General features: G+C 37.5%; 5 protein-coding genes and 1 pseudogene across 7 annotated transcripts; 4 read left to right on the forward strand and 2 right to left on the reverse strand.

Annotated features, from left to right (window-relative positions):
• Nucleotides 1-90: 90 nt before the first annotated feature.
• On the forward strand, nt 91-3,955 carry LOC104709107 (ATP-dependent helicase hrq1-like; annotated as a pseudogene). Its single transcript, XR_015564480.1, has 13 exons — nt 91-543; nt 629-1,312; nt 1,421-1,552; nt 1,667-1,746; nt 1,885-1,979; nt 2,061-2,128; nt 2,218-2,321; nt 2,410-2,519; nt 2,610-2,734; nt 2,813-2,980; nt 3,075-3,311; nt 3,398-3,557; nt 3,683-3,955. The product of XR_015564480.1 is annotated as an ATP-dependent helicase hrq1-like (transcript).
• Nucleotides 3,956-4,252: 297 nt separating this feature from the next.
• Nucleotides 4,253-5,997, forward strand: LOC104705547 (polyubiquitin). Its single transcript, XM_010421562.3, has 2 exons — nt 4,253-4,454; nt 4,916-5,997. Exon 2 carries the CDS (start codon nt 4,916-4,918, stop codon nt 5,831-5,833), a length of 918 nt encoding a protein of 305 aa, XP_010419864.2. The 5' UTR covers nt 4,253-4,454; the 3' UTR covers nt 5,834-5,997.
• A 533-nt stretch (nt 5,998-6,530) lies between these two features.
• On the reverse strand, nt 6,531-10,002 carry LOC104705548 (protein EMSY-LIKE 3). The gene is made up of 11 exons (XM_010421563.3): nt 9,638-10,002; nt 9,065-9,179; nt 8,615-8,817; nt 8,429-8,538; nt 8,115-8,343; nt 7,832-8,005; nt 7,676-7,744; nt 7,344-7,580; nt 7,190-7,258; nt 7,004-7,102; nt 6,531-6,903 (listed from the first exon to the last, which is right to left on the reverse strand). The coding sequence occupies exons 2-10, from the start codon at nt 9,090-9,092 to the stop codon at nt 7,028-7,030; spliced, it is 1,194 nt and encodes a 397-aa protein (XP_010419865.2). The 5' UTR covers nt 9,093-9,179; nt 9,638-10,002; the 3' UTR covers nt 6,531-6,903; nt 7,004-7,027.
• Nucleotides 10,003-10,158: 156 nt separating this feature from the next.
• On the forward strand, nt 10,159-13,773 carry LOC104705550 (uncharacterized). Its single transcript, XM_010421566.2, has 8 exons — nt 10,159-10,615; nt 11,026-11,135; nt 11,437-11,493; nt 11,587-11,886; nt 12,123-12,370; nt 12,536-12,842; nt 12,930-13,203; nt 13,358-13,773. The coding sequence occupies exons 1-8, from the start codon at nt 10,256-10,258 to the stop codon at nt 13,610-13,612; spliced, it is 1,911 nt and encodes a 636-aa protein (XP_010419868.2). The 5' UTR covers nt 10,159-10,255; the 3' UTR covers nt 13,613-13,773.
• Nucleotides 13,715-17,325, reverse strand: LOC104705549 (5-formyltetrahydrofolate cyclo-ligase, mitochondrial). Of its 2 annotated transcripts, none has more exons than XR_754336.3 (8): nt 15,643-17,325; nt 15,424-15,558; nt 14,944-15,108; nt 14,806-14,847; nt 14,682-14,723; nt 14,335-14,405; nt 14,125-14,251; nt 13,715-14,043 (listed from the first exon to the last, which is right to left on the reverse strand). XR_754336.3 is itself a non-coding variant. In XM_010421565.3 (8 exons), exons 1-8 carry the CDS (start codon nt 15,887-15,889, stop codon nt 14,037-14,039), a joined length of 840 nt encoding a protein of 279 aa, XP_010419867.1. In that variant the 5' UTR covers nt 15,890-17,325; the 3' UTR covers nt 13,715-14,036. The 2 variants fall into 2 exon arrangements, 1 of the variants encoding a protein (XP_010419867.1); XM_010421565.3 differs by having other exon boundaries at nt 14,678-14,723.
• On the forward strand, nt 17,319-21,936 carry LOC104705551 (uncharacterized). The gene is made up of 17 exons (XM_087461881.1): nt 17,319-18,326; nt 18,430-18,596; nt 18,780-18,952; nt 19,039-19,159; nt 19,230-19,304; nt 19,385-19,479; nt 19,575-19,650; nt 19,784-19,891; nt 20,026-20,154; nt 20,249-20,317; nt 20,396-20,455; nt 20,539-20,662; nt 20,754-20,893; nt 20,977-21,040; nt 21,150-21,332; nt 21,434-21,558; nt 21,665-21,936. Exons 1-15 carry the CDS (start codon nt 17,993-17,995, stop codon nt 21,200-21,202), a joined length of 1,788 nt encoding a protein of 595 aa, XP_087318007.1. The 5' UTR covers nt 17,319-17,992; the 3' UTR covers nt 21,203-21,332; nt 21,434-21,558; nt 21,665-21,936.
• The last annotated feature ends 18 nt before the right edge of the window (nt 21,937-21,954 follow it).

The following is a 21,954-nucleotide window of genomic DNA, read 5'->3' on the forward strand; positions in this document are numbered from 1 at the left end:
GTCTACTTTGATCCGATTTCTTAGAGAGATAGTGTTATTGAATTTGTTTTCCCCTTCAAACAAATTCATTGTGTGAAACTCAGTTTGTAGAGGATTCCGAAATATTCAACCTTGAAAGATGAAAACGCTAAAGCAGCTGAGAACCATCATTGTGTTGGGGAGAAACGAAAACGGGATCAAGAAGCGTGTCCATATGGGTTCTTTGATGGTGTTTTGGAGTTTGATTGTAAAGATGCATTTAAAGGTCAGAACACAGAGAAGCTTGCTGGGGTTTTGAAGTCTAGGAATTGCTTGACATCTCCAAGTTCTACAAAATGCTTGATGTCATGGGATACAAGAACTAGCTCTTTGTGTTCTTGTCAAGATTGGGTGAAGTTGTCTATGGAGACATTCGCGTTTTTGAATCTTTTTTCGTCTCTTATTCAATCACTTGGAGAGAAGTTGTATATAACCCGCTTGAAGGAATCTCTTTTCCGGTTAGCAATGTCTGGAGTCCGTATTGGTATACAAGACGTTAAGAATCTCTCAGTTATATGCCCCAAGGTGATTTTTTCTATATCTTTTTTCAAGTATACTTACTTATTTTGTGACTAAATGTTTTTATATGTAACCGCAATGGTTGTTGTAGGTTGTGAAGGTTATCACTGATGACTTTGAAGCTGTGAACCATGAGAATGCTATAGTTATAGCTGATTATCCGGAGACAGATGTAAAACCAGGTCGTAAGAAAACTTCACTTGCAAAGGTCTTTAGTGCCATGAAAAAACGGGAGACTTCCTTTAAGTCTGAATTGTGGGAGTCAATCAAATCACTACTGGTAAAGAATAGAGGTGAGTGTGGAATAGCTATTTCCTTGGAGGACATGCTTAAATTTTCCAGCCAAGGTAGAGCTTTTGGTGGAAACAAACCTAGACAGGCTGGGAACGGCACTTCTTTCTCTGGTTCTCGTAAATCCCAGACTTTTTGTCATGACACAAATTCACTGCAACCATCGGAGATGGTCGAACATCTCAGGTAAGGTATTGGATCTAAAGGACAGGTTGTTCACGTTGAAGTTATTAATGCTAGAAAAGCTGCCTGCGTCGAAATGTTAGATGAGCTATCAGAAACCACCAAGTCTGCCTTGAAACGAATTGGACTCAATAGATTTTATAGCCATCAGGCTGAAGCAATTTCAGCAGCCTTGTCTGGGAAGAATGTTGTGGTTGCAACTATGACTTCCAGTGGAAAATCTCTCTGCTACAATGTGCCAGTCTTTGAGGAATTGTGCAAAGACACAGATTCTTGTGCTTTGTACTTATTTCCGACCAAGGTTACTCATCTTGTCTCTTTTTCTTTTGAGTTTTTTATTATGCTCAAGAGATCTTATAACTTCTTAAAACTGCTATAATAGAAAGAGACTCTCTGTTTGTTTGAATAGGCCTTAGCTCAGGATCAGTTAAGATCATTGTCTGATTTGATAAAAGGACACGAAGCAAGCATAAACATGGGAGTGTACGATGGTGATACTCCTTATAAGGATAGAACAAGGCTGAGGAGTAATGCTAGACTGGTAATTTCTTATTGTCATTTCCCCCCTAATAGAATAGTGTTCCATTCACTCAGTCTCATCTGAATTCCGAATACAGAGTTCTCTAACTAACATTATTGGAATTTATGCATGTAGCTGATCACAAATCCTGATATGTTACATATGTCAATTATGCCTCTCCATGGACAATTTAGCCGGATTTTATCTAACCTTAGGTAACACATCTTCCTATATATTTCCTCTCATTTTAAGTTTGACTAATTTCAGTGGAAGCATTGCAAGACATGAACTGGTTTAGAGAGGAACAAGCCAATATATCAATAATGATTTAAGTTCTAAGGTAATTATTTCAGGTATGTTGTGATCGATGAAGCCCATACTTACAAGGGACCATTTGGCTGCCAGACAGCCCTTATATTGAGAAGACTTCGCCGCCTATGCTCCCATGGTGCAATACTGATCCCCTGGTATAGTCTTCATTACGAATTTCATCCATTTTTGAATTGATCTAACATATCTTACTTTCCAGTTTATGGTGCCAGTCCTTCCTTCATATTTTGCACTGCAACTTCTGCTAATCCTCGACAACATTGCATGGTAGGTCTACTTTAGCAATTATATGGATAAAATATTCGCATATCCAAATCTATCTTACTGGATCAGAACGTGATTTGCTGTTGGTGTAGGAGCTTGCAAACCTATCTGAGCTCGAGCTGATAGAAATTGATGGAAGTCCTTCCTCTGAAAAGCTTTTTGTCCTGTGTGGAATCCATCAGTTCTTCCAACAAGTGTATAATTCAGTTTCCTTGATTTTTTTTTTTTGTAACCAATTCAAAAACTTTATTTACTCAAATTTTCCTTAATCTATTATATCACAGAAACCTGAAGAAAGTTCGAAATTCGTGAGTAGTAGTGAAGCTGCTGCCGGTAAACCATGGGGAGACATTGCAGGGAAACCATCTGGAGCTGCTGCCGATACACCATCAAGGTAATTTTTGAGTCATTGGCCTTGGTAACAAGAAATCAAAAATGTATTGTCATCTATAGCTAACAAGATATCATTTATTTTCTCTTTTAGAACTGAAATTCCATAAGGTGCAACTGATAACTTTTGAGTTTCAGTCTTTGTGTGAATTAGCAGACGTGGATTACTACACCAGGACTCGGGATTACACTGATATCCATTTAACTGGTGGTAAAACTGTAAGTATAAACGTTGGTGTTTCCTGTGTGATAGTTCTGAATCTTTGCGCAAAATTCATTACTAAGTTCATGTTTCAGGCTTACGCATTAAAGGCTCTTAAGAACCAATTTAATAAGACAACAGCACAAAGTAATGCATGTAGAGTGACAACAAAGTGGCTTGGATTTCTTCGTATCCGAAGAAAAAACGATGAAGTAATTGATGATGTTGAGCTTTCACTCCCAAGTTACTTTTACCAGTCACAGGTTTGTCTTTAACCTGAAGCCTCACACACTCACACTCTTACAGTCTTTCTGTTTACGCTGTGATTTTTAAGTCTGGTTTATGGATAATAAACAGGCTGTTTGGATTCAAGTGCCTGAGTCAGTAAAATCAGAAGTGGAGGGGAATAAGTTGTCATTCCGTGGTGGTTTACATGCCGCTTGTCACGCTCTTCTCCACGTTGTTCCACTATTTGTGCGTTGCAACTATTCAGACTTGGCTCCAGAATGTCCAAATCCGCAAGAGCAACGCTATTTCCCAGCGAGAATCTTACTATATGATCGTCATCGTGGAGGAACTGGCATCTCCGCCAAGGTAAATTGTGAAAGCAAAAAATCTCAAAAGATTTATTTGTTGAATTTTGGATGATAAGTAACTCTTGAACATTTCCGGCTCTGCAGATCCGTCCAATGTTCACGGAGCTTCTAGAAGCGGCTCTTGATCTCTTAAAGTCTTGCCGCTGCTCAGCTGAAAACAGGTTGCCCGAGTTGCGTTCAGAATTATGGTTGCCAAGGGTACAATGAGCTCATACATAAGGAAGCAGCCATCCTGATCATACAGGTAAACAACTAAAAAAAACTATTTTGGTTTCTTTCTCACTCTTTTCTATATATATATATATATATATTACCAAAAACTTATGAACACAAAGCCTGATCCTTGTTAAACAATAATATTGTGTTTAGGGAGTTTTGGAGTCGGAGAGATCATATTTCGGAGACCAAGATGAATCATCATGAGAGTTATGTGAAAAATCATTTAAATAGATTTGATAGGCAAACTGCTAATTGCAAAAGAGTTAGTGAGTAGTTTTGCATTCGATGCTGCTGAAGCTTTCGCTAGAGCACATATCAGTCAGTGTACATATAGCTATTTGACTTTGTATTGATCCATTGTAAAGCTTTCTCTGTTGAACTTTGTTTTTCTAGGGAGGGAGTTGAGACGGTCGATTCTAGCCATTTCATAACTCCTGAAAACATTGCAAGGCTAAAGCAGGCCAAAGAATTCAATCGAGTCCAGGTTACTCTTAGAAAACCATGTTCTTGAGGCTTGTCTTCATGTGATACTAAACAAAACTTTAAATTCCTTCAAAACAGTTGGATTACACGGCCCCTACTCCTCCGAAAGAACTTCGGCTACATCAAATGAAAAAAAATAAATGTAAGTGAAATTTTAGTATTTATAATTTGTTAATGGTTCTCTTTGGGCCTTAATATTCATCGGCGCGTAGACTATATAATTTGGGCCCTATTCAAGAAGCTGCGTGTAAACAACGCTCAATACACGTCATAATACATACGTGTCTAGTTCTGAGTGGCTAATGCTTCACCGCCTCAACTTCCTCGTCCTCATCCTCTTCGATTATAAACTCTATTAAACACCCGACGACCTCTTTTATCTCTTTCACAATTCCTAAAACCTAAAAATCATCAATCAAATCTCTCAATCGTGTTCAAGGTAAAAAAATTCTGAATCTCTAATACGATTTACTTGTTTCTTCTTCCGATCCCAATTGAGTCTCTGTTTTCTGAATTTGGTTCGATTTGGGTTTCACCGATAGATCCTCGATTAGGGTTTGTGTTTTTTTTTTCGCAGATCGAATTTGGTTTGATTTTTCTCAAAAGAAATTGAGTTTTGTAATCGATTGATAACGTGTTAATTCTACCCTAGGTTTGATAAATTAGTTTCTTGATCGAAATTTGATTCTTGTTTTGGATTTGATAAATTAGTTTCTTGATAGATCAATCTTTGTTTGTGAATTACTTGTCGTTGAATTTGATTTGATTTTTCTCAAATAAATTGAGTTTTGTATCAATTGATATAACGTGTTAATTTATCTAGATTTGGTAAATTAGTTTCTTGATCGAATTTGATTCTTTGTTTTGGTATTTATCAATCACTCTGTTTGTGAATTACAGATGCAGATCTTCGTTAAGACTCTCACCGGAAAGACAATCACCCTCGAGGTGGAAAGCTCTGACACAATCGACAACGTCAAAGCCAAGATCCAGGATAAGGAAGGTATCCCTCCGGATCAGCAAAGGCTTATCTTTGCCGGTAAGCAGCTTGAAGATGGCCGTACCTTGGCTGACTATAACATCCAGAAGGAGTCGACCCTTCATCTTGTTCTCAGGCTTCGTGGTGGTATGCAAATCTTCGTCAAGACTCTTACCGGAAAGACCATTACTTTGGAGGTGGAGAGCTCTGACACCATCGACAACGTTAAAGCCAAAATCCAAGACAAGGAGGGTATCCCACCGGACCAGCAGAGGTTGATCTTTGCCGGTAAGCAGCTTGAAGACGGCAGGACTTTGGCTGACTACAACATTCAGAAGGAGTCTACACTTCACTTGGTCTTGCGTCTCCGTGGTGGTATGCAGATCTTCGTCAAGACGTTGACTGGAAAGACTATTACTTTGGAGGTGGAGAGCTCTGACACTATCGACAATGTTAAGGCCAAGATCCAAGACAAGGAGGGTATCCCACCGGACCAGCAGAGGTTGATCTTCGCCGGAAAGCAACTTGAAGACGGCAGGACTTTGGCTGACTACAACATTCAGAAGGAGTCTACACTTCACTTGGTCTTGCGTCTCCGTGGAGGTATGCAGATTTTCGTCAAGACTCTCACAGGCAAGACCATCACCCTCGAGGTTGAGAGCTCCGACACCATTGATAACGTCAAGGCCAAGATCCAGGACAAGGAAGGTATCCCTCCGGACCAGCAGCGTCTCATCTTCGCTGGAAAGCAGCTTGAGGATGGTCGCACATTGGCTGACTACAACATCCAGAAAGAGTCGACCCTTCATCTTGTTCTCAGGCTCCGTGGTGGTTTTTAAACTCTGTTATGGTTTTACTCAAAAGTTTCTTTTAAAACTTGTGTATTTTGGGCGCTTGTAAAGCCCCCAAATAAATAATTGATGAACTATGTTTGTGGCTTTTTTTATTTCTCTTCTTTTTTTTTTAATGACAAATCGAATTAATGGAATTATATCCTTCTAAATCTAGTAAAGTTACGATGTGTTCCTCAAGTCAGCTTGTGTTGGTTATTATTATGAGATGTAAATTCTTGTAATGATGGATCTCTGTTTTTGGAGCACTGGTGTCTTCAAACTTCATTGGGTGGTTACGGGTTTTAATTCTTCTCGCCAAATGTTGGCTTCCTTATCAGATGTTAATACTCATCTCTAAAATAAGCATATACCAAATCCACAAAAAAGGATTCGAAAGCCAAACTGGGAGAAGTCTCCCTTAATTTATTAAATTAGGGGTTGAGACCTGAATTCATTGATGATGAAATGTCTCAGTCCCAGCAAAGCTGTTCCTTGTACTACCGGAAGATGGGTTCCCTTGAGAGTTGAGAGCACTGGAAGCTCCTCGTTACTTTATTAGTCCTTTGATTGTATTAAAGTAATAATATCTTTTGAAATTAGCAATTTTAATTTCAGCTTTCTTTTGTTAACTATCTGCTTTCCTTCCAAATTTCTGAAATTTCAATTGTTTTGACTAGGTAGGTTTTTCTTTCAGGAACTGAGATTTCCCAATAGTGCTTTTCTACTTCAGAACAAAAATAGAGTTGATCTAGTAATTAATGTTTCTACTTTCTAATAGTTTACATGAGTAGTAGTTCTTAGTCGCTCCATCTCCCCCTAATAGTAGAGTTTTGCTTTGCCCATCATCTCGTCTCTGCAACATTCTACATTTATAAGAAGTCTTATGGATTTTACAATGCTTAAGACCCTAACTTCGAAATCCAGTTACTGGAGTTATGTGGCACACAAATGTCATCAAATCCTTCCCCCTAAACAAAATACATCCATACAAGTTTCGGAATCTCCCTCATCAATTCACATTTCGCCACCACCATCTACAACACTTTTTAGCAAGTCTAAAGCTCCGGCTCCATCATCTGCATTTAAGTCACAAAATCCACAGCCACATTATAACGTCAATTTTAACAAACAAACATACATATTGATCCAAAGAGCAGACAGAAGAAAGATGTGAACCTGAGGTAATCTGGAAGGACCCTATCAAATATTACCACTTTCTCCGTCTGATATTTCTTCAAGCTTTGCGATTGCATCCATAAGAGCTAGTTCATGATCCTACAATTTCCAAGTAAAACAATAAAATCAGCTTCGCTTCTCATTAGAGCGACGACCAGATTCAACAACAAATGTATTGGTTCTTACTCTCAGCACTCTCTTTGCCTTCTCTACCTCTGCTGGGTTGGGGTTAACTGACCCAAACACTTTTTCTATCTGTTACAAATATAAATAAAGTGATACTCAGATCATAACATTTTGCAAACATTCATTTACCATATCGAAAACCTTGGATGATTACCTCTTTTATCAGTGTATCGGTGTGGAGAATTTCAATTTCGCCTAAAGCTTTCTTCCCGATGCCATTCTGTGTCTTTGGTTGCTGCATCTTCATGCTTCCCCTACCTCTACCACCCACATTGCTTGTTGGAACACCACGAGCCATAGATTTTGTACTTCCACGGCCTTGCCCAGGATGTCCTCCTTTACGAGAAACCCCTGGATCTTCACCTTCCCATCTGATATCTCCCGGAGATATCTATGATATATATAAAGAACATTCAGAATCATATATAACCAAGTATCTATAAAAAAAAAAAGATGAGCTCTTATAAAAAATGAAATCATAATTACCTCTTTAAGATTAACCCATTCCCAAGTTTCATTCCCAGTGTTAATATCATACACTAAAGCATGCCGCCCCTAATCAATGTTTAATAAAAGGAAATATATAACATCAGGAAACAGAGATTTGGCACTAAATGACTATAGCACTGAAAGATACGATACCTCAACAGGGTTGTAGTCAGTTATAACAGCTTCATAGAAATGATTGTCCTCAGGCCACTTCGTCCATACCTTCCTTCCAATCAACGGGTCATATGATCCCGATTCACCTGGTTCATTTGTTAAAGCGCCAGCCTGGGGCCTTCCAGCAATGCCTGTAGGTGGGTACTGCATCGACTTCATCGAGCACAAAGAAATGAAATATTCTCATCCCTTAGTCAATGAAGAATATAAGAACATGATTCATAGTAAAAACATTAAAGAGTCATGTAGCATCATGACTTACTGTCTTTGGCTTCTTGGTCTTTGGACCTGGTGGAGGACCTCCTCTTCTGATTGCAGATGACGATGGTTGCATCGAAGGGTGCATAGAAGGAGATGGTGGTCCCATAGCTAATGAGGCGATTGACTGTGATGTCTTTTGCTTTTTACGTGATCCTGAGACAGCTGGACTCGGAGCATCATGAACCAGCTGAGGAACACTGGACTGAACGTTGTTTACCTTTCTCCATTCCCTGACATGATTTCAAATTAACATTGTTGGCTACAAAGTTGTTTTTGATTGATTGCAGTGATGTATTAATAACATATGAAACAAACCTTATTCGCCTGATCATTTCATCAGCGTTAACCCTTGATAACAGCTCTCTGTGTTCTTCATCAGACACCCGAAGTTCTTTTCTGAGTTCAGTGATCAAAGTTTCTTTCTCCTGAAGAACAAAAGGAAGAAAGATAAGCTTATCTTCGATTAGATGGTGAAGTTACATAAACAAGCAAAATAAGTACCCAGGTAATAGCATCAGACTGGGCTTTAAAAGCGCGGAGTATCGAGCTGTAAGCTTCTTGCTCAATGAGATGAATTTGAGTTTCCATGTCATTGTGCACACGTGATAAAGGAGCAGAATTGAGAACTGAAGGCCTCCCATTGCCGGCAGGTCTGGTTCTTTGATATCTACCTTGATGAGATGGAGGCAGGTCATCATCCGTACCTGAGTTCACGAAACAAATACATTTACACAATCAAAACATAGTAAATAAGTTTGGAGCTAGACGAGAAAAGAGTCAGTAAACAACATTGAACAAGAAGAGAATACTCAAGCTTTTAGAGATAATGCTTTTTCAGTTAAACTCATTGAACTCAATTACATTAAAAAAAACACATCCAATTGTGGACAGGAGTAAACGAGAGAATAAGGACAAAAACTACTACTATCATTGAAAGAACATAAGACTCACCACTACTATCAGAAGGTCGGTAATCCATCTGTGTCCTCTCCCCGATTATTCTTTACAGGGAACTTAAGAAATCGTAACGTGGGATGATACCTGTCTACTTGCACCAAAGCACGAGCTGCACAAGCACAACCAAGTAAACAACTTCAAAAAGAGGAAAAAAAACCAAAACCTTAACTCTCATAGCAGAGCATACGAAGACCTTCACTTTTCAGGTCAAAACTGGAACTCTCAGAGCACGAAAGGCACTAACTTTTGAACTTTAAACCTTGTTGACACAGCAAATTACACTATCCAAAAAAACACAGGTCAAAGTTCTTAAACTCAAGCTAAACATGACACACCAAGAATCAAGACAATCGTTGGCAAGCTCAAGCTTTCTAAATCATTAAAGAAATCAAAATTTCTACTAACTTTCTGAATTTTCTAATTTCCAAGCAAAGAACAACACTTTCATAAACCCTAATTTCAGACGAAACCAGGCACATCAATGGTAAGCTTTCAAGATGAACAAAAACTTAAATTGGGGATGAAGAATGTCAGATCAAGAACAAAAAAAAGAAAAAGCAAAAATACCTTGTTTGGATCTATTCTCTAAATCTTCGATTAACCATGGAGAAAAATTACTCCCGAAAGATCATAGATTTGAGCAGACAAACACAAATCTATAAAAATCAGAAAGATCAAGGAAGAAGACTCTTCTCTCTCTCGGATCCAAGTCGAATTTCACAAAGGTTAGGATCTCCAAGAAGAACACGCCGCGGAAAAATTGAAGAATTACAGTAAGAAACAAATCGTGATGAAATTTTTCCGAAGAGATCTATGAGTCGCGGACGTGAATCCACTTATTATTTTGTGCCCTAATTTTTTTCCTCAGTTGATAGGTTGGTTTGAGTTACACGAACGACGGCAACTTTTGTCGTTTTCACTACGACTTCCCATATCTCTTTTTTGGTTCTGTCTTAAACCCGGATTATTTTCGGTTCTGTCTTAAACCCGGTTTAGACAATGTTTAATACACAAACAAGAAATCGATTTGGATTCAAATACAAAACAACAGAACAATAATAAGTAAACCGACATTGTGAAATCGATCTGAACCGGGAAAAAATCAAAGAAGGTCGGTTCGGTCCAGAATTGAAAAATTAAACAAGTTTCTTTCCAAAAGAATAATTGTGAAGAAGGAAAGAAGAAATGTTGTTGCGTGTGTGTTGTCCGTCGTCTCTCTTCAACCTCCGACCGCTTCATCTCTTCAGTTCAACTTCGAAACTCCCTTTTTGTCCCTCCTTTCGCCGACAATTTCGATTGACCCGATCTTCTTCTTCTTCTTCTTCTTCCTTCGGTCGGATGGATTCTTCTCCGGCTTCATCTTCGTCCCCGACACCGGTAACGGATTCGTCTGCTGATTCTTTAGCGAAAGATCTGCAGAATCAAACTCTTGGAGCTGTTGATGAAGGTGTTAAGGTTAAACGAAAGCTCGAAGATTTTAATTGGGACCACTCCTTTGTTAAGGAATTGCCTGGTGATCCCAGAACCGATGTTATCTCCCGTGAGGTATCCATTTTGTTTCGATCTTTGAAAGGAGAGAATTATGAAGAATCTTGATTTTGCTTTTTTATTTCTATGTCAATGATTGATATGGTTTTTAATCTTGTGATTCATGTCTTAATAGAAAAAAAAGTTATATTTTAGTGTTGTTTAATTTGGAATCATGAAGTTGATATTTGTACTTTGTTGGTAGAGTGAATTGTACTCAGGCTAAAGATTTCATTTTATTTGGATTTTTCATTTTTTCTTCTGCTTCGTTTTGTTCCTTTGAAGACTGCAAAATGTGAAGTTATCTGCAATGGGTTCTTTCGGAACATTATGTTTGAATCTGCCATGTTTTAGTTGTCCTCATTAATATATATCCTAGTAAGCTAACTTGGGCATCCGGATTTTTTGTTGTTTATTGTAATGTGCAGGTATTGCATGCTTGCTATTCAAAAGTTTCGCCATCAGTAGAAGTAGATGATCCTCAACTTGTAGCATGGTCTGATTCTGTTGCAGAGCTTTTGGATTTGGATCCTAAAGAGTGAGTTTGATTCTCTATGGTCAGACTAAAGTATAAGTGTTTGGTGCAGAAGATAATTGGATTTTCACTGTCTTTCTTAGACACATAATTGATGCCATTGTTTCCTATTCACCTTCATGGTTATTACTTTTTTAGGTTTCTTTAGAGAAGTTGGCGATATGTGTTCATTTCTGTTTCATATGATATGAAATTTATGACACTTAAGTTTTAAGAGTGTTGCACCTTAATATTAGTTGCTATTTTCGAAACCTTTTTTCTCTTTCTACTTTTGACTTATGGCAAAATTCTTTGGAACTTTCAGGTTTGAAAGGCCAGATTTCCCTCTTATGCTGTCCGGTGCTAAACCTTTGCCAGGAGCGTATGTGTTCCTTATCCAAAACTGATTTATAAGTCCGACCTTTTGAAATCCAAAAGTCTCTATTCTCAGATATTGGTATATTTTTTGCTACAGAATGCCTTATGCTCAATGCTATGGAGGACACCAGTTCGGCATGTGGGCTGGACAACTAGGTGATGGTCGTGCCTTAACTCTGGGAGAAGTTCTGAACTCCAAAGATGAAAGGTGGGAACTTCAGCTTAAAGGTGCAGGTAGGACTCCATATAGCCGTTTTGCTGATGGGCTCGCAGTGCTCCGTAGTAGCATCAGGGAGTTCCTTTGCAGTGAATCTATGCATTGTCTTGGAATCCCTACCACGCGTGCCCTTTGTCTTCTCACTACAGGTCAAGATGTCACTCGCGACATGTTTTATGAGTATGTCCAAAACCTTCCAGACCTTGTCTAACTTGTTCCTTCTTTATCTGCTTAAAAGTTCACATCTCCAACAAGTATAAAAAAATTTTAGGCCTCATATGATTAGGGAGTGAACATGGGCATGATCAACTTGGAAGTATTTAACCAACTGGACTAAGCCTCTAGTAGAGAAAAATTTATCTAGAAAATTTGGCTTCTAGATGGTTGACTAATTGTTTTGCATTTTGCATTTGCAGTGGCAATCCGAAGGAAGAACCTGGCGCAATTGTTTGCAGGGTTTCTCAATCATTTCTCCGCTTTGGGTCATACCAAATACATGCTTCTAGAGGAAAAGAGGATCTAGATATTGTTCGGAAGTTGGCAGACTATGCCATTAGGCATCATTTCCCACATATAGAGAGCATGGATAGAAGCGATAGCTTATCTTTCAAAACCGGTGATGAAGATGATTCGGTTGTGGATCTGACTTCCAACAAATATGCAGGTATTTACGTAATGAATTATTCGTCAAAATGCAGCAGGAAATGTTCATTATTTTCTTATCTGAATCAGCATTGACATTTGTATCACGTATTATACTTTTGCTATTGCTAATTGTTATATTGATAGTCAAGATTGAACTAACTTGTGCTTTTTTTGATAATATTAGCATGGATTGTTGAAATTGCTGAGCGTACAGCTACCTTAGTTGCAAGATGGCAAGGTGTAGGTTTCACCCATGGTGTGCTCAACACTGACAATATGAGCATTTTGGGTCAAACCATTGACTATGGCCCATTTGGGTTCTTGGATGCTTTTGATCCAAGTTACACCCCGAACACCACAGATCTCCCAGGAAGAAGATACTGTTTTGCAAATCAGCCTGACATCGGTTTGTGGAATATTGCTCAATTTTCTAAGACTCTGGCAGTTGCTCAGCTGATTAATCAAAAGGAAGCAAATTACGCCATGGAGAGGTAACTTTGTTGTCACTATTTATTTGGAGCACTATTCTTAATTATATTTGTAGGAACTACTAAAGTAGTTGAGGGGCTCATGATCAGGTACGGTGATAAATTCATGGATGAGTATCAAGCCATAATGTCAAAGAAGCTTGGTCTTTCTAAGTATAACAAGGAGGTCATTAGTAAACTTCTGAACAATATGTCTGTTGATAAAGTTGATTACACAAACTTCTTCCGGCTTCTTGCAAATGTAAAAGCAAATCCCAACACTCCCGAAAATGAGTTATTGAAACCCTTGAAAGCTGTGCTTTTGGACATCGGAAAGGAGAGAAAAGAAGCATGGATCAAATGGATGCGAAGCTATATACAAGAGGTATCAAATTCGTTTCTAACATTTTTTTGCCAAAGATATCATCTTCAGTTCTTTGTAGACTAGAATTTTACTTTCCACATTAGTAAACTTCTGAACAATATGTATGTATCTTCCTGGCTAATGCAACACCTTGTGTGTGGATTTGAAAATGCAGGTGGGTGGTAGTGAGGTATCAGATGAAGAAAGAAAAGCAAGAATGGATTCAGTGAATCCAAAGTACATACTGAGGAACTATCTGTGCCAAAGCGCCATAGATGCAGCTGAACAAGGCGATTTCTCAGAAGTCAACAATTTGATCCGTCTAATGAAACGGCCTTACGAGGAACAGCCGGGGATGGAGAAATATGCTCGGTTGCCTCCAGCCTGGGCTTACAGGCCAGGCGTCTGCATGCTTTCTTGTTCCTCCTAGTTCTCCTGCCTGCTTTTGTTTTGCTATTTATATAGAAAGGAAGAGGAAAAAGTAATACACTCTTATATGTGTATGGCTGTAATGTTTTAAAGAGACAAGAACTTTGATGTTTTCACTATTTTATTTTTACATTGAATAAAAATTTCAAAAGTACATATAAATTCCCATGAGCAAAGCTCAAGAAAAGAACCCAACAACCATCATCCTGTGCGGCAAAAAAGATTGATATAAGAATAAACGGGTGGAAGACCATTGGATTGAACTTCATATCTCATCATACAGAAAAGGCTCAAATCAAATTTAGTAAAATCTTTTAGTGGCAATTACAGAAGCTGATACTGAGTTTGCTGATTCCAAAATCCAGCCTTCAAGCGCATACCAACAAATCATCGGAGTGTCAGCTCCAAAACACAAGCACCTGAGCTCACATTCTAAGAACAGAGAGAATCACACAACATAGTCAGCTATAAATAAAAGATCTAAGAGTAAGCTGAAAACATGTTGTGGCGTACATTTCAATAGCCCGAGGGGTAATGGGAAATACACCAGAAGGTGACACAAGGGCATCGATCGGAACATCATTCGGTGTAACAGGTATACTTACATCCTCAAGAATTTGAGGAGAGTATGACAATGCAACTGCAGTAGGGGATAAAGAACAGTGATTAGCTTATCTTTCTATTGAAAAGGTTCTGTAGCTTTAATTTGATTGTGGTTTATACCCATAAGTGGATATCTCCAATCCTTCTCCTTCGCACGATTCTGGTATCTCTTCAAGAAAGTGTCGTAGTAGCTTTTACCCATATGAGTTATCCATATAAACAAGTAAAAAGGAGTAAGATTAGAGCATGGTAAAGTATTTCTTGTTGCAAGTATGAAACTAATTGGGATGGCAAGATTTTGGATTATAGCAGAAGGTTAGAGAGGAAGTGAAATTATGTATACATAATACAACAGTAAAAAAATGCTCAATAGAAGCTTCATATTATTCGGATATGATACTATTTTAAGATCTTCAGCAGTACCCTTAGTATGAATCTATAGAAGTAAAGAACCCTAACTTACCCACCTCCACGACCTAAACGTCGCCCACACCTGTCAAACGCAAGACCTGACCACAAGGATTTGAAAATTTAAGTTGACTAGATACAGAGATAAGGGAAAGTTTTGGCAATGAAACTGTTTCTCCATACCTGGCAAGATGAACAAATCGATCGGTTCCTCTGCTTGCAACACTGTCAATAGATTAAAAAAAAGGTTTTAATTTCAAGGGGCTTGTACTCATTATGTGAAGCTTAAAGTAGTGGCAACATAGCAAAAAAGAACTCTACCATCCTCACGCTCATTCCCTTGGGCATCAACAGGAGCTGGTTCCAAAATGTTCATGGAGTTTGCAATGAGGTCCTCCATATGAGATATGTGCAGCATACGCATGTTACTGTTCTTATCCTCCACCCAAGGGACATATAGCTTTTTCTTAGCCATAGTACTTGAATCTAAATAACAAAACAAAAAAAAAAATGGAAAATAAATCACATCAGAGAAAAATATGCAGAGGGAGATTTCATCCCTATGTGACAACTAGTTTCTTTAGTTTGGTCTGTTACTAGTTTCTCTCAGTTCCCAAACTTATCAGATGCATTGAGAATACAGAGTAAGTATTAATTCATTTGTCCTAATGATAATGGTTATGCTATTAAGCCAAGTAATTAGTGATTACAGTGTGAAGGGCTTCCATTTTCAGTTCTGCAACATTGTTGTTATTAATCAATCTCATGAGAATGAAATTCCAAATAGAAGAGAAGTACTACCAGGACGTTGCAGAATCTCAGACAGGATTTTAGAAGTGTCGACTTCATTGAGAGATTTGCAGCTAATGTAAGCACACAATCCCCGACATGATTTGAACCAGGGAGCTTCAAGAACGGTCTTTTGAATCGCATCATCTACAATTCAATGCAACCTGAGATTAGATTACTATCTATTCCAAGAACAAAAAAAAAAAAAAAAAAAGAAGGAAAAGATTGAACCTTGTTGGGTTCGGAGAGAAGGGTCCATGGCTTTTAGGGATTTGCGAACAGTGGAGCGCACGACCCGTTTCTGTTTGCGAATGGAATCGAGTTCCTCTTGGCTTTTGCTAGTAGTGGTGGTGGTGCTCATGGCTACGGGTGATAATCTGAAAACGGGTCGGGTCGAGATCTTGGGGAAGAAGAAGGTTGATGATGATGATCTTAGTAGTAGTGGTGTCGTGATACAAAAGACGCGAGCTCCACTCATTGACAGAGTGTCAGAGTCTATAGTGTAAAACAACAGTTCTCCTTTTCTTCTTCTAAAGTCTATATACAATCATCTTGATTTTAACGTGACGTGGGAACTTACCCTGACGTGGCAGCTGAGTCAACAATTTGTTAACTAATAAGCATTAAAGCCTCGAAATCTGATGAGAAGATGCAGTTAACCAACCGGTTTAATTGAATAAACCAAAGAGAGATCGTTTGATTCTCTTTAGATTTACATATACCGTTTCTCTTTAATAATACTATTACCGATTTGACTATGCTAATCCGAATTTATTTTGGTCCCCCACCCCACCAAATTTTAATTGAGATAGCAAACTAGCCCAGTATACAGTTGTTAATTTGGTATATTTTTACTAACAGTAGAACTTTTTTCATCCGAATGCTTAACCGAAAGAACCGTTTGATGTCGGTCAATGCCTAACCGGATTTCCGGGTAGGGATAAAAATAAGCGTGTGTCCAAACAGGCGGCGCTAGGCGGTTCATGTCAAGTAAACAACACACACACAGACACTCTTTATAAGCGTGTAGGGGGATTAGGGGTTTCCACATTTAAGAAGATCACCACTTTTCTTTTAAAAATTAAATGAAATAATGTATCATAAATATGGTTAGTCTAATCAAACAAATTGAAAAACAATTATTTCTTTTAAAAAACAAGAGATTTCGGGCCCAAAAAAAACATATTGATCATGTTACTTTATAAACACGTAGATTATGTTACTTTTAAAATTATATATCTAAAATTACAAAAACATGTAAAACAATCTCTAACATATACCTTAGTTATAATGTATTATGTGAATCTATATCTAAATATATGGTCATTAAAATCAAGACTGTTTTTAGATGAATCAAGAAGTTAAACTGGATTTTAAAATTTTGAAGCAAACCGAATTAGCTGATATTAATTTTGAAGCAATCCAAGACTATTTTTTTTCCTTTTTCTTTTTCTTTATTCTTATTAAATTTTGTGTTTGAACAAGGATTTTAAAGAAATAAAAATACTTTGAGTAAAAATGGAAGAAAATAATAAACTCCCTCAAAGAAGAGGAACATACACGAGGAAAATATATCAATTTGCCTCCTAAACGAAAAACAGAGTTTTTCACAGAACCGCTCTCTCTCTCGATGATGAAATAAAACCATAAAAAAAAAGATTTATTTAGAACGAAAAGCATGTTAATCACGTTACTTTTATATATTAAAAACTATAAAATTTACAAAAACACGTAAAACAATCTCGTATCCTATTACTTATATCAATTTATTTCATTTAAGCCGAGTTCAAATCTGTAATCCAAAAATTGATGTATTATAAATATGGTTGATTTAATCAAACAAATTGAAAATAATATATATTTCAAAGAGATTTTACCTCCATAACCATCAAAAACTAAATAGAGAAAAAAAAATCACGTTACCTTATAAACATGTAGATCACAATACCATAAAAATTGGGGGTTATTTATAGCATTTGGTTTTGTTGAAGTCGTCGAGCTCAAATATGTATTTATATAATATAGTGACTAATCACAATCATTTTTTTTTAAAGAGATTTCACGCGTAAAAAAGACGTATTGATCACGTTACTTTATAAACGTGTAGAATACGTTACCTTTAAAATTATACATCAAAATTTACAAAAAAAAACATGTAAAACAATCTCTAACATACAATGGTTCTAATGTATTATACAAATCTATATCTAAATATATGGTCATTAAAATCAAGATATTATGAATCCAAGACTATTTTCGATAAATCAAGAAGCTAAACCTGGATTTAAAATTTTTTGAAGCAAACCGAATCAACTGATATTAATTTCGAAGCAATCCAAGACTCTTTTCTTAAATCTTTCTTTATTAAATTTTTAATTTTGTGTTTTGAACAAAGATTTTAAAGACTTTTGACTAAAAAAATCTAAAAAGGGAAGAAAATAATAAATTCCCTCCAAGAGGAACGGACACGAGGGAAACATTTAACATTTCAATTTGCCTCCGAAACGAAAACAAAAATTTTCACAGAACCGCCACAACGCTTTGACAAAATAAAAAGCCTCTCTCTCTCTCATCTCTCTCGATGATAATCTCCAAATCCTTCAAAGCACCTCCGCACAAATCCTCCGCCAGATCTTCTTCTTCGTCGGTGATCTCAAACCATCAGCAAATGGAGAGCCACCCGAAGCGCCAGCGAACCACACGTGTCTTCACCAGGAACTTGAAGCGAAAACTCAATCGCAACACAGCAGATGCTGCGTCACTCGTCAAGGCGGCTAACGACGAACAGCTAAGTCTCGTCCGCGCGATCCGCAGCCACATCGATGTTCTTAACTCCGTCTTCTCAGATGATGATGAATTTGATCTCGAAGTTGTTGAAGACGCTGCTGGTGATCTCGCCGACCTTGCTAAAATCGGTACCGTACTCTCTTCGCTTTTTTTTTCCTCTTAATCTGTGGTTTTATTGAACTCAGATCTGCTCTCCTTGCTTAATTTGTTCTTATGATCTGTTTTATATAGACGAAAATGTGGAAATCATCGTTGAGAATGGAGCTATCCCTGCGTTGGTGAAATATTTGGAATCTCCGTGGGATTCAGAAGTTGGCGGCGGTGATGTTCCCAAATCTTGCGAGCATAAGTTAGAGAAAGATTGTGCTATTGCTCTCGCACTCATTGCTGCGATTCAGGTAACTCGTGTTCATATGTGATTGGTGAAATTGTGGATTGAGATCTTGGATTTTAGAAATTTGAAATTAGACCATGTCTTAGCATTAGAATTTTTGAAATTTGGCAATTTGCAACTATCTTTGTTTAATTTTTTAATTGGAGTTTTGTGTACTGATGTGAGCTTTTTTTTTTCTGTTAAATAGCCTGGTTACCAGCAGCTCATTGTGGATGCTGGAGCTATAGTTCCGACCGTGAAGTTGTTGAAGAGACGGTGTATTTGTGGTGAAACTACGGCTGCTAATGCTGTTATTAGGAGAGCAGCTGATATAATCACTAATATTTCTCATGACAATCCAAGGATTAAAAAAAACATAAGGTACTAGTAGTGTCTGATATTCGTTATTGGTTATGGTAATGACTATGCTGTTTTTAGTTAACATGTTTGTTAAAATTTCTTTTCAGGGTTGAAGGTGGCATTCCACCACTTGTTGAGCTTCTAAATTTTCCGGATGATAAAGTACAGAGGGCTGCTGCAGGGGCTTTGCGAACAGTTTCTTTTAGAAACGACGAGAACAAGACCCTAGTATGTTTTTTTTTACTACGATTATGTTTTGTTTAGGCTTGTTTCTCACATTATATGAGCAACTGTGTAGATTGTGGAGTTGAATGCTTTGCCTACGCTTGTATTGATGCTTCAATCTTCAGATTCTTCTGTGCACGGTGAAGCGGTTAGTTCTTTATCTTGCTTTGGACTGTTGCAATCGGTTTGCTTTGTTCAGTTCTTTCTAATCTACTATGGTCTTTTCAGATTGGGGCAATCGGAAATCTTGTCCACTCATCTCCTGACATCAAGAAAGAGGTCGTCCGTGCTGGTGCCTTGCAACCAGTAATTGGTCTACTTAGGTATGCTTATTTATCTGTCTTCTTTTCTTCTTCTGCTGAAACACCTGAAAATTTGAAATATGATTTGTAACTGTTGGCTATGATATCTGCTATAGCTCCACTTGTTTGGAAACACAAAGAGAGGCAGCATTATTAATAGGTCAATTTGCTGCGCCTGATTCAGATTGCAAGGTATGACCTTGTCTCTTTCTTAATATGCTGTATTTGTATATGTTCACTCAAACGCAGTTTTTTGTTGACGATATAAATAGATGGATTCAAACTAGAGAACATATTAAACATAACTGGCAACATAATCATGCAGGTGCACATTGGTCAGAGAGGTGGCATTACACCCCTGATTAAAATGCTTGAATCATCAGATGAGCAGGTCGTGGAGATGTCTGCTTTTGCCCTTGGTCGTTTGGCCCAGGTAACTATGTTTTTGAATTAGCATCTTAATGTTTTTGTTGATCTGGAATCTGCCTCTTTATCAGACCTTTTGTGTTAGGAACAAAAATTCTAACTTTTATGCTCAATGCATGTCTGATGTTTTGAATGTTGCAGGACGCACACAATCAAGCTGGCATTGCACATAGAGGAGGTATCGTCGCGTTACTAAATCTTCTTGATGTGAAAACGGGGACTGTGCAACACAATGCCGCATTTGCCTTGTATGGCCTTGCAGATAACGAGGTTAACCATACTCGCGATATATAGTTTTATATACAGCTATATATTTTGCTCACTTGACATACCATGAGTATTTAATATATTTTTCTGTGAATAGGAAAACGTAGCAGATTTTATAAAGGCTGGAGGAATTCAAAAGCTTCAAGATGACAACTTCACTGTTCAAGTATGCATTTGACTGCTTATATTTGCAAAACCAATCTATAGAATTTTTAAACTCTAATTACAAGTATTCTATTTGCAGCCGACTAAAGATTGTGTGGTGCGGACATTGAAGAGGCTACAGAACAAAATTCATGGACCCGTGAGTACCTATATCTATTGACCTTCTGCCTCTCGATTAAGTTTGGCGATGGTTTTAATCCCTTGATGTCTTACCCTTCTCAGGTACTAAACCAATTATTATACCTAATGAGAACCGCCGAGAAGACGATAAAAATACGAATTGCTCTTGCTCTTGCACATCTTTGTGACCCTAAAGATGGAAAACTGATTTTCATTGATAACAAAGGTAAGTATCTCATATTCAGAATTTTTTTTTTCTAATTAGTATTTTTTTTTGTTGGTTTGCTTTTTCTGATCTATAGACGATACTAATGCAGGAGGAGAACTTTTGTTGGAACTTCTTTATTTCTCAAGCGTCAAGCAGCAGAGATATAGTTCAAGTGCTTTATACGAATTAGCTACAAAAGCTACATCCTTTGCAACAGAGGACTCAGCTCCTGCCTCACCCACTCAACAGGTAATTAATTTGCATTTCTTCTTTCTAGCAACTAATAATTTCTGATTCGAGGTCTTAACTTGTTATTGATTATTATACTGAAGGTATTTTTGGGTGAAAAATTCGTGAACAACCCAACTTTGTCCGATGTCACATTCCTCATTGATGGTATAACATTTAATCCCATTTATGTTTCACTAAATCTACCTATTCGATTGTGGAAACTTACCTCATCATCATAATATCTTCACTCAACTAACTAGTGAATTGGTTTTAGGAACGCAATGCCCCAAATGTGGAGATCCCAAATATAAGATGGGAAGTGTTTGAGCTTATGATGAGGTATATATACACAGGGAGGGTTACCATCCCTAAACATTTGGCTAAAGATCTGCTTGTAGCAGCTGATCAATATCTTCTCCAAGGCCTCAAACGTCAATGTGAATACACAATTGCACAGGTAACAAAAGAGACTAAGATCTTAATTTATTTTCTTGACAAAGCGACTAATCTCTGTGTTTTTTTTTTCAAAAACTAATAAAACGGACTTTACTTGTGCAGGAAATCTCTCTTGATAAGATACCACAGATGTATGAGTTAGCAGATACATTCAATGCTTTAGCCTTAAGACGAGCCAGCACGCTTTTTGTTCTTGAGCATTTTACTAAGCTCAGCACTCAATTATGGTAAGCAAAAAAAAACAATACATCATTTTAGACTTTGTTTTTGGAAATTTAAAATTTAACTTCTTCTTTTTGACTCAATTGAGGTTAATTTTATTATCTAATGCAGGTTTGCAAAGTTTGTCAAGCGAATTGTACCTGAAATCCGGATTTACATCATTGATATTCTCACCAGGCCGGTCGAAGCAAGCACCCCAACCCATGTATAAATTAATATGTAACTAGGTGCCGGTTTAATTGAGATTGTCGATTTATATGAGTCAATAGTAGATGATGTTGGCTATTATTTGCGAACCGATCAGTATTTTGTTGATGTTATATAAACCGCTCAGGCTCAGCACAATAATGTCAAAACTTAGTTTATAAATGACAGTTTTTAAATGACTAGTAGCCGACATC

The sequence above is a fragment of the Camelina sativa genome, chromosome 8 (assembly GCF_030686135.1).
Source record: "Camelina sativa cultivar CO46 ecotype springtype chromosome 8, ASM3068613v1".
In the NCBI taxonomy this organism is placed as follows: Eukaryota; Viridiplantae; Streptophyta; class Magnoliopsida; order Brassicales; family Brassicaceae; genus Camelina; species Camelina sativa.

Bases quoted from the DNA above. Each gene is read 5' to 3' on its own strand.
- LOC104705547 (XM_010421562.3), top strand. From the start codon at position 4,916: ATGCAGATCTTCGTTAAGACTCTCACCGGAAAGACAATCACCCTCGAG.
- LOC104705548 (XM_010421563.3), bottom strand. From the start codon at position 9,092: ATGGATTACCGACCTTCTGATAGTAGTG. The intron at 8,539-8,614 runs GTACTTATTTTG...TTTGTTCTTCAG, and splicing joins AGTCTGATGCTATTACCTGG to GAGAAAGAAACTTTGATCAC. The intron at 8,344-8,428 runs GTTTGTTTCATA...AAATCATGTCAG, and splicing joins GAAATGATCAGGCGAATAAG to GGAATGGAGAAAGGTAAACA.
- LOC104705550 (XM_010421566.2), top strand. From the start codon at position 10,256: ATGTTGTTGCGTGTGTGTTGTCCGTCGTCTCTCTTCAACCTCCGACCG. The intron at 11,136-11,436 runs GTGAGTTTGATT...TGGAACTTTCAG, and splicing joins TTGGATTTGGATCCTAAAGA to GTTTGAAAGGCCAGATTTCC. The intron at 11,887-12,122 runs GTATGTCCAAAA...TTGCATTTGCAG, and splicing joins ACTCGCGACATGTTTTATGA to TGGCAATCCGAAGGAAGAAC.
- LOC104705549 (XM_010421565.3), bottom strand. From the start codon at position 15,889: ATGAGTGGAGCTCGCGTCTTTTGTATCACGACACCACTACTACTAAGA. The intron at 14,848-14,943 runs GTAGAGTTCTTT...ATCTATTGACAG, and splicing joins AGGGAATGAGCGTGAGGATG to TGTTGCAAGCAGAGGAACCG. The intron at 14,252-14,334 runs GTATAAACCACA...CCCCTACTGCAG, and splicing joins TTGGAGATATCCACTTATGG to TTGCATTGTCATACTCTCCT.
- LOC104705551 (XM_087461881.1), top strand. From the start codon at position 17,993: ATGATAATCTCCAAATCCTTCAAAGCACCTCCGCACAAATCCTCCGCC. The intron at 19,305-19,384 runs GTTAGTTCTTTA...TGGTCTTTTCAG, and splicing joins CTTCTGTGCACGGTGAAGCG to ATTGGGGCAATCGGAAATCT. The intron at 20,894-20,976 runs GTAATTAATTTG...ATTATACTGAAG, and splicing joins CTGCCTCACCCACTCAACAG to GTATTTTTGGGTGAAAAATT.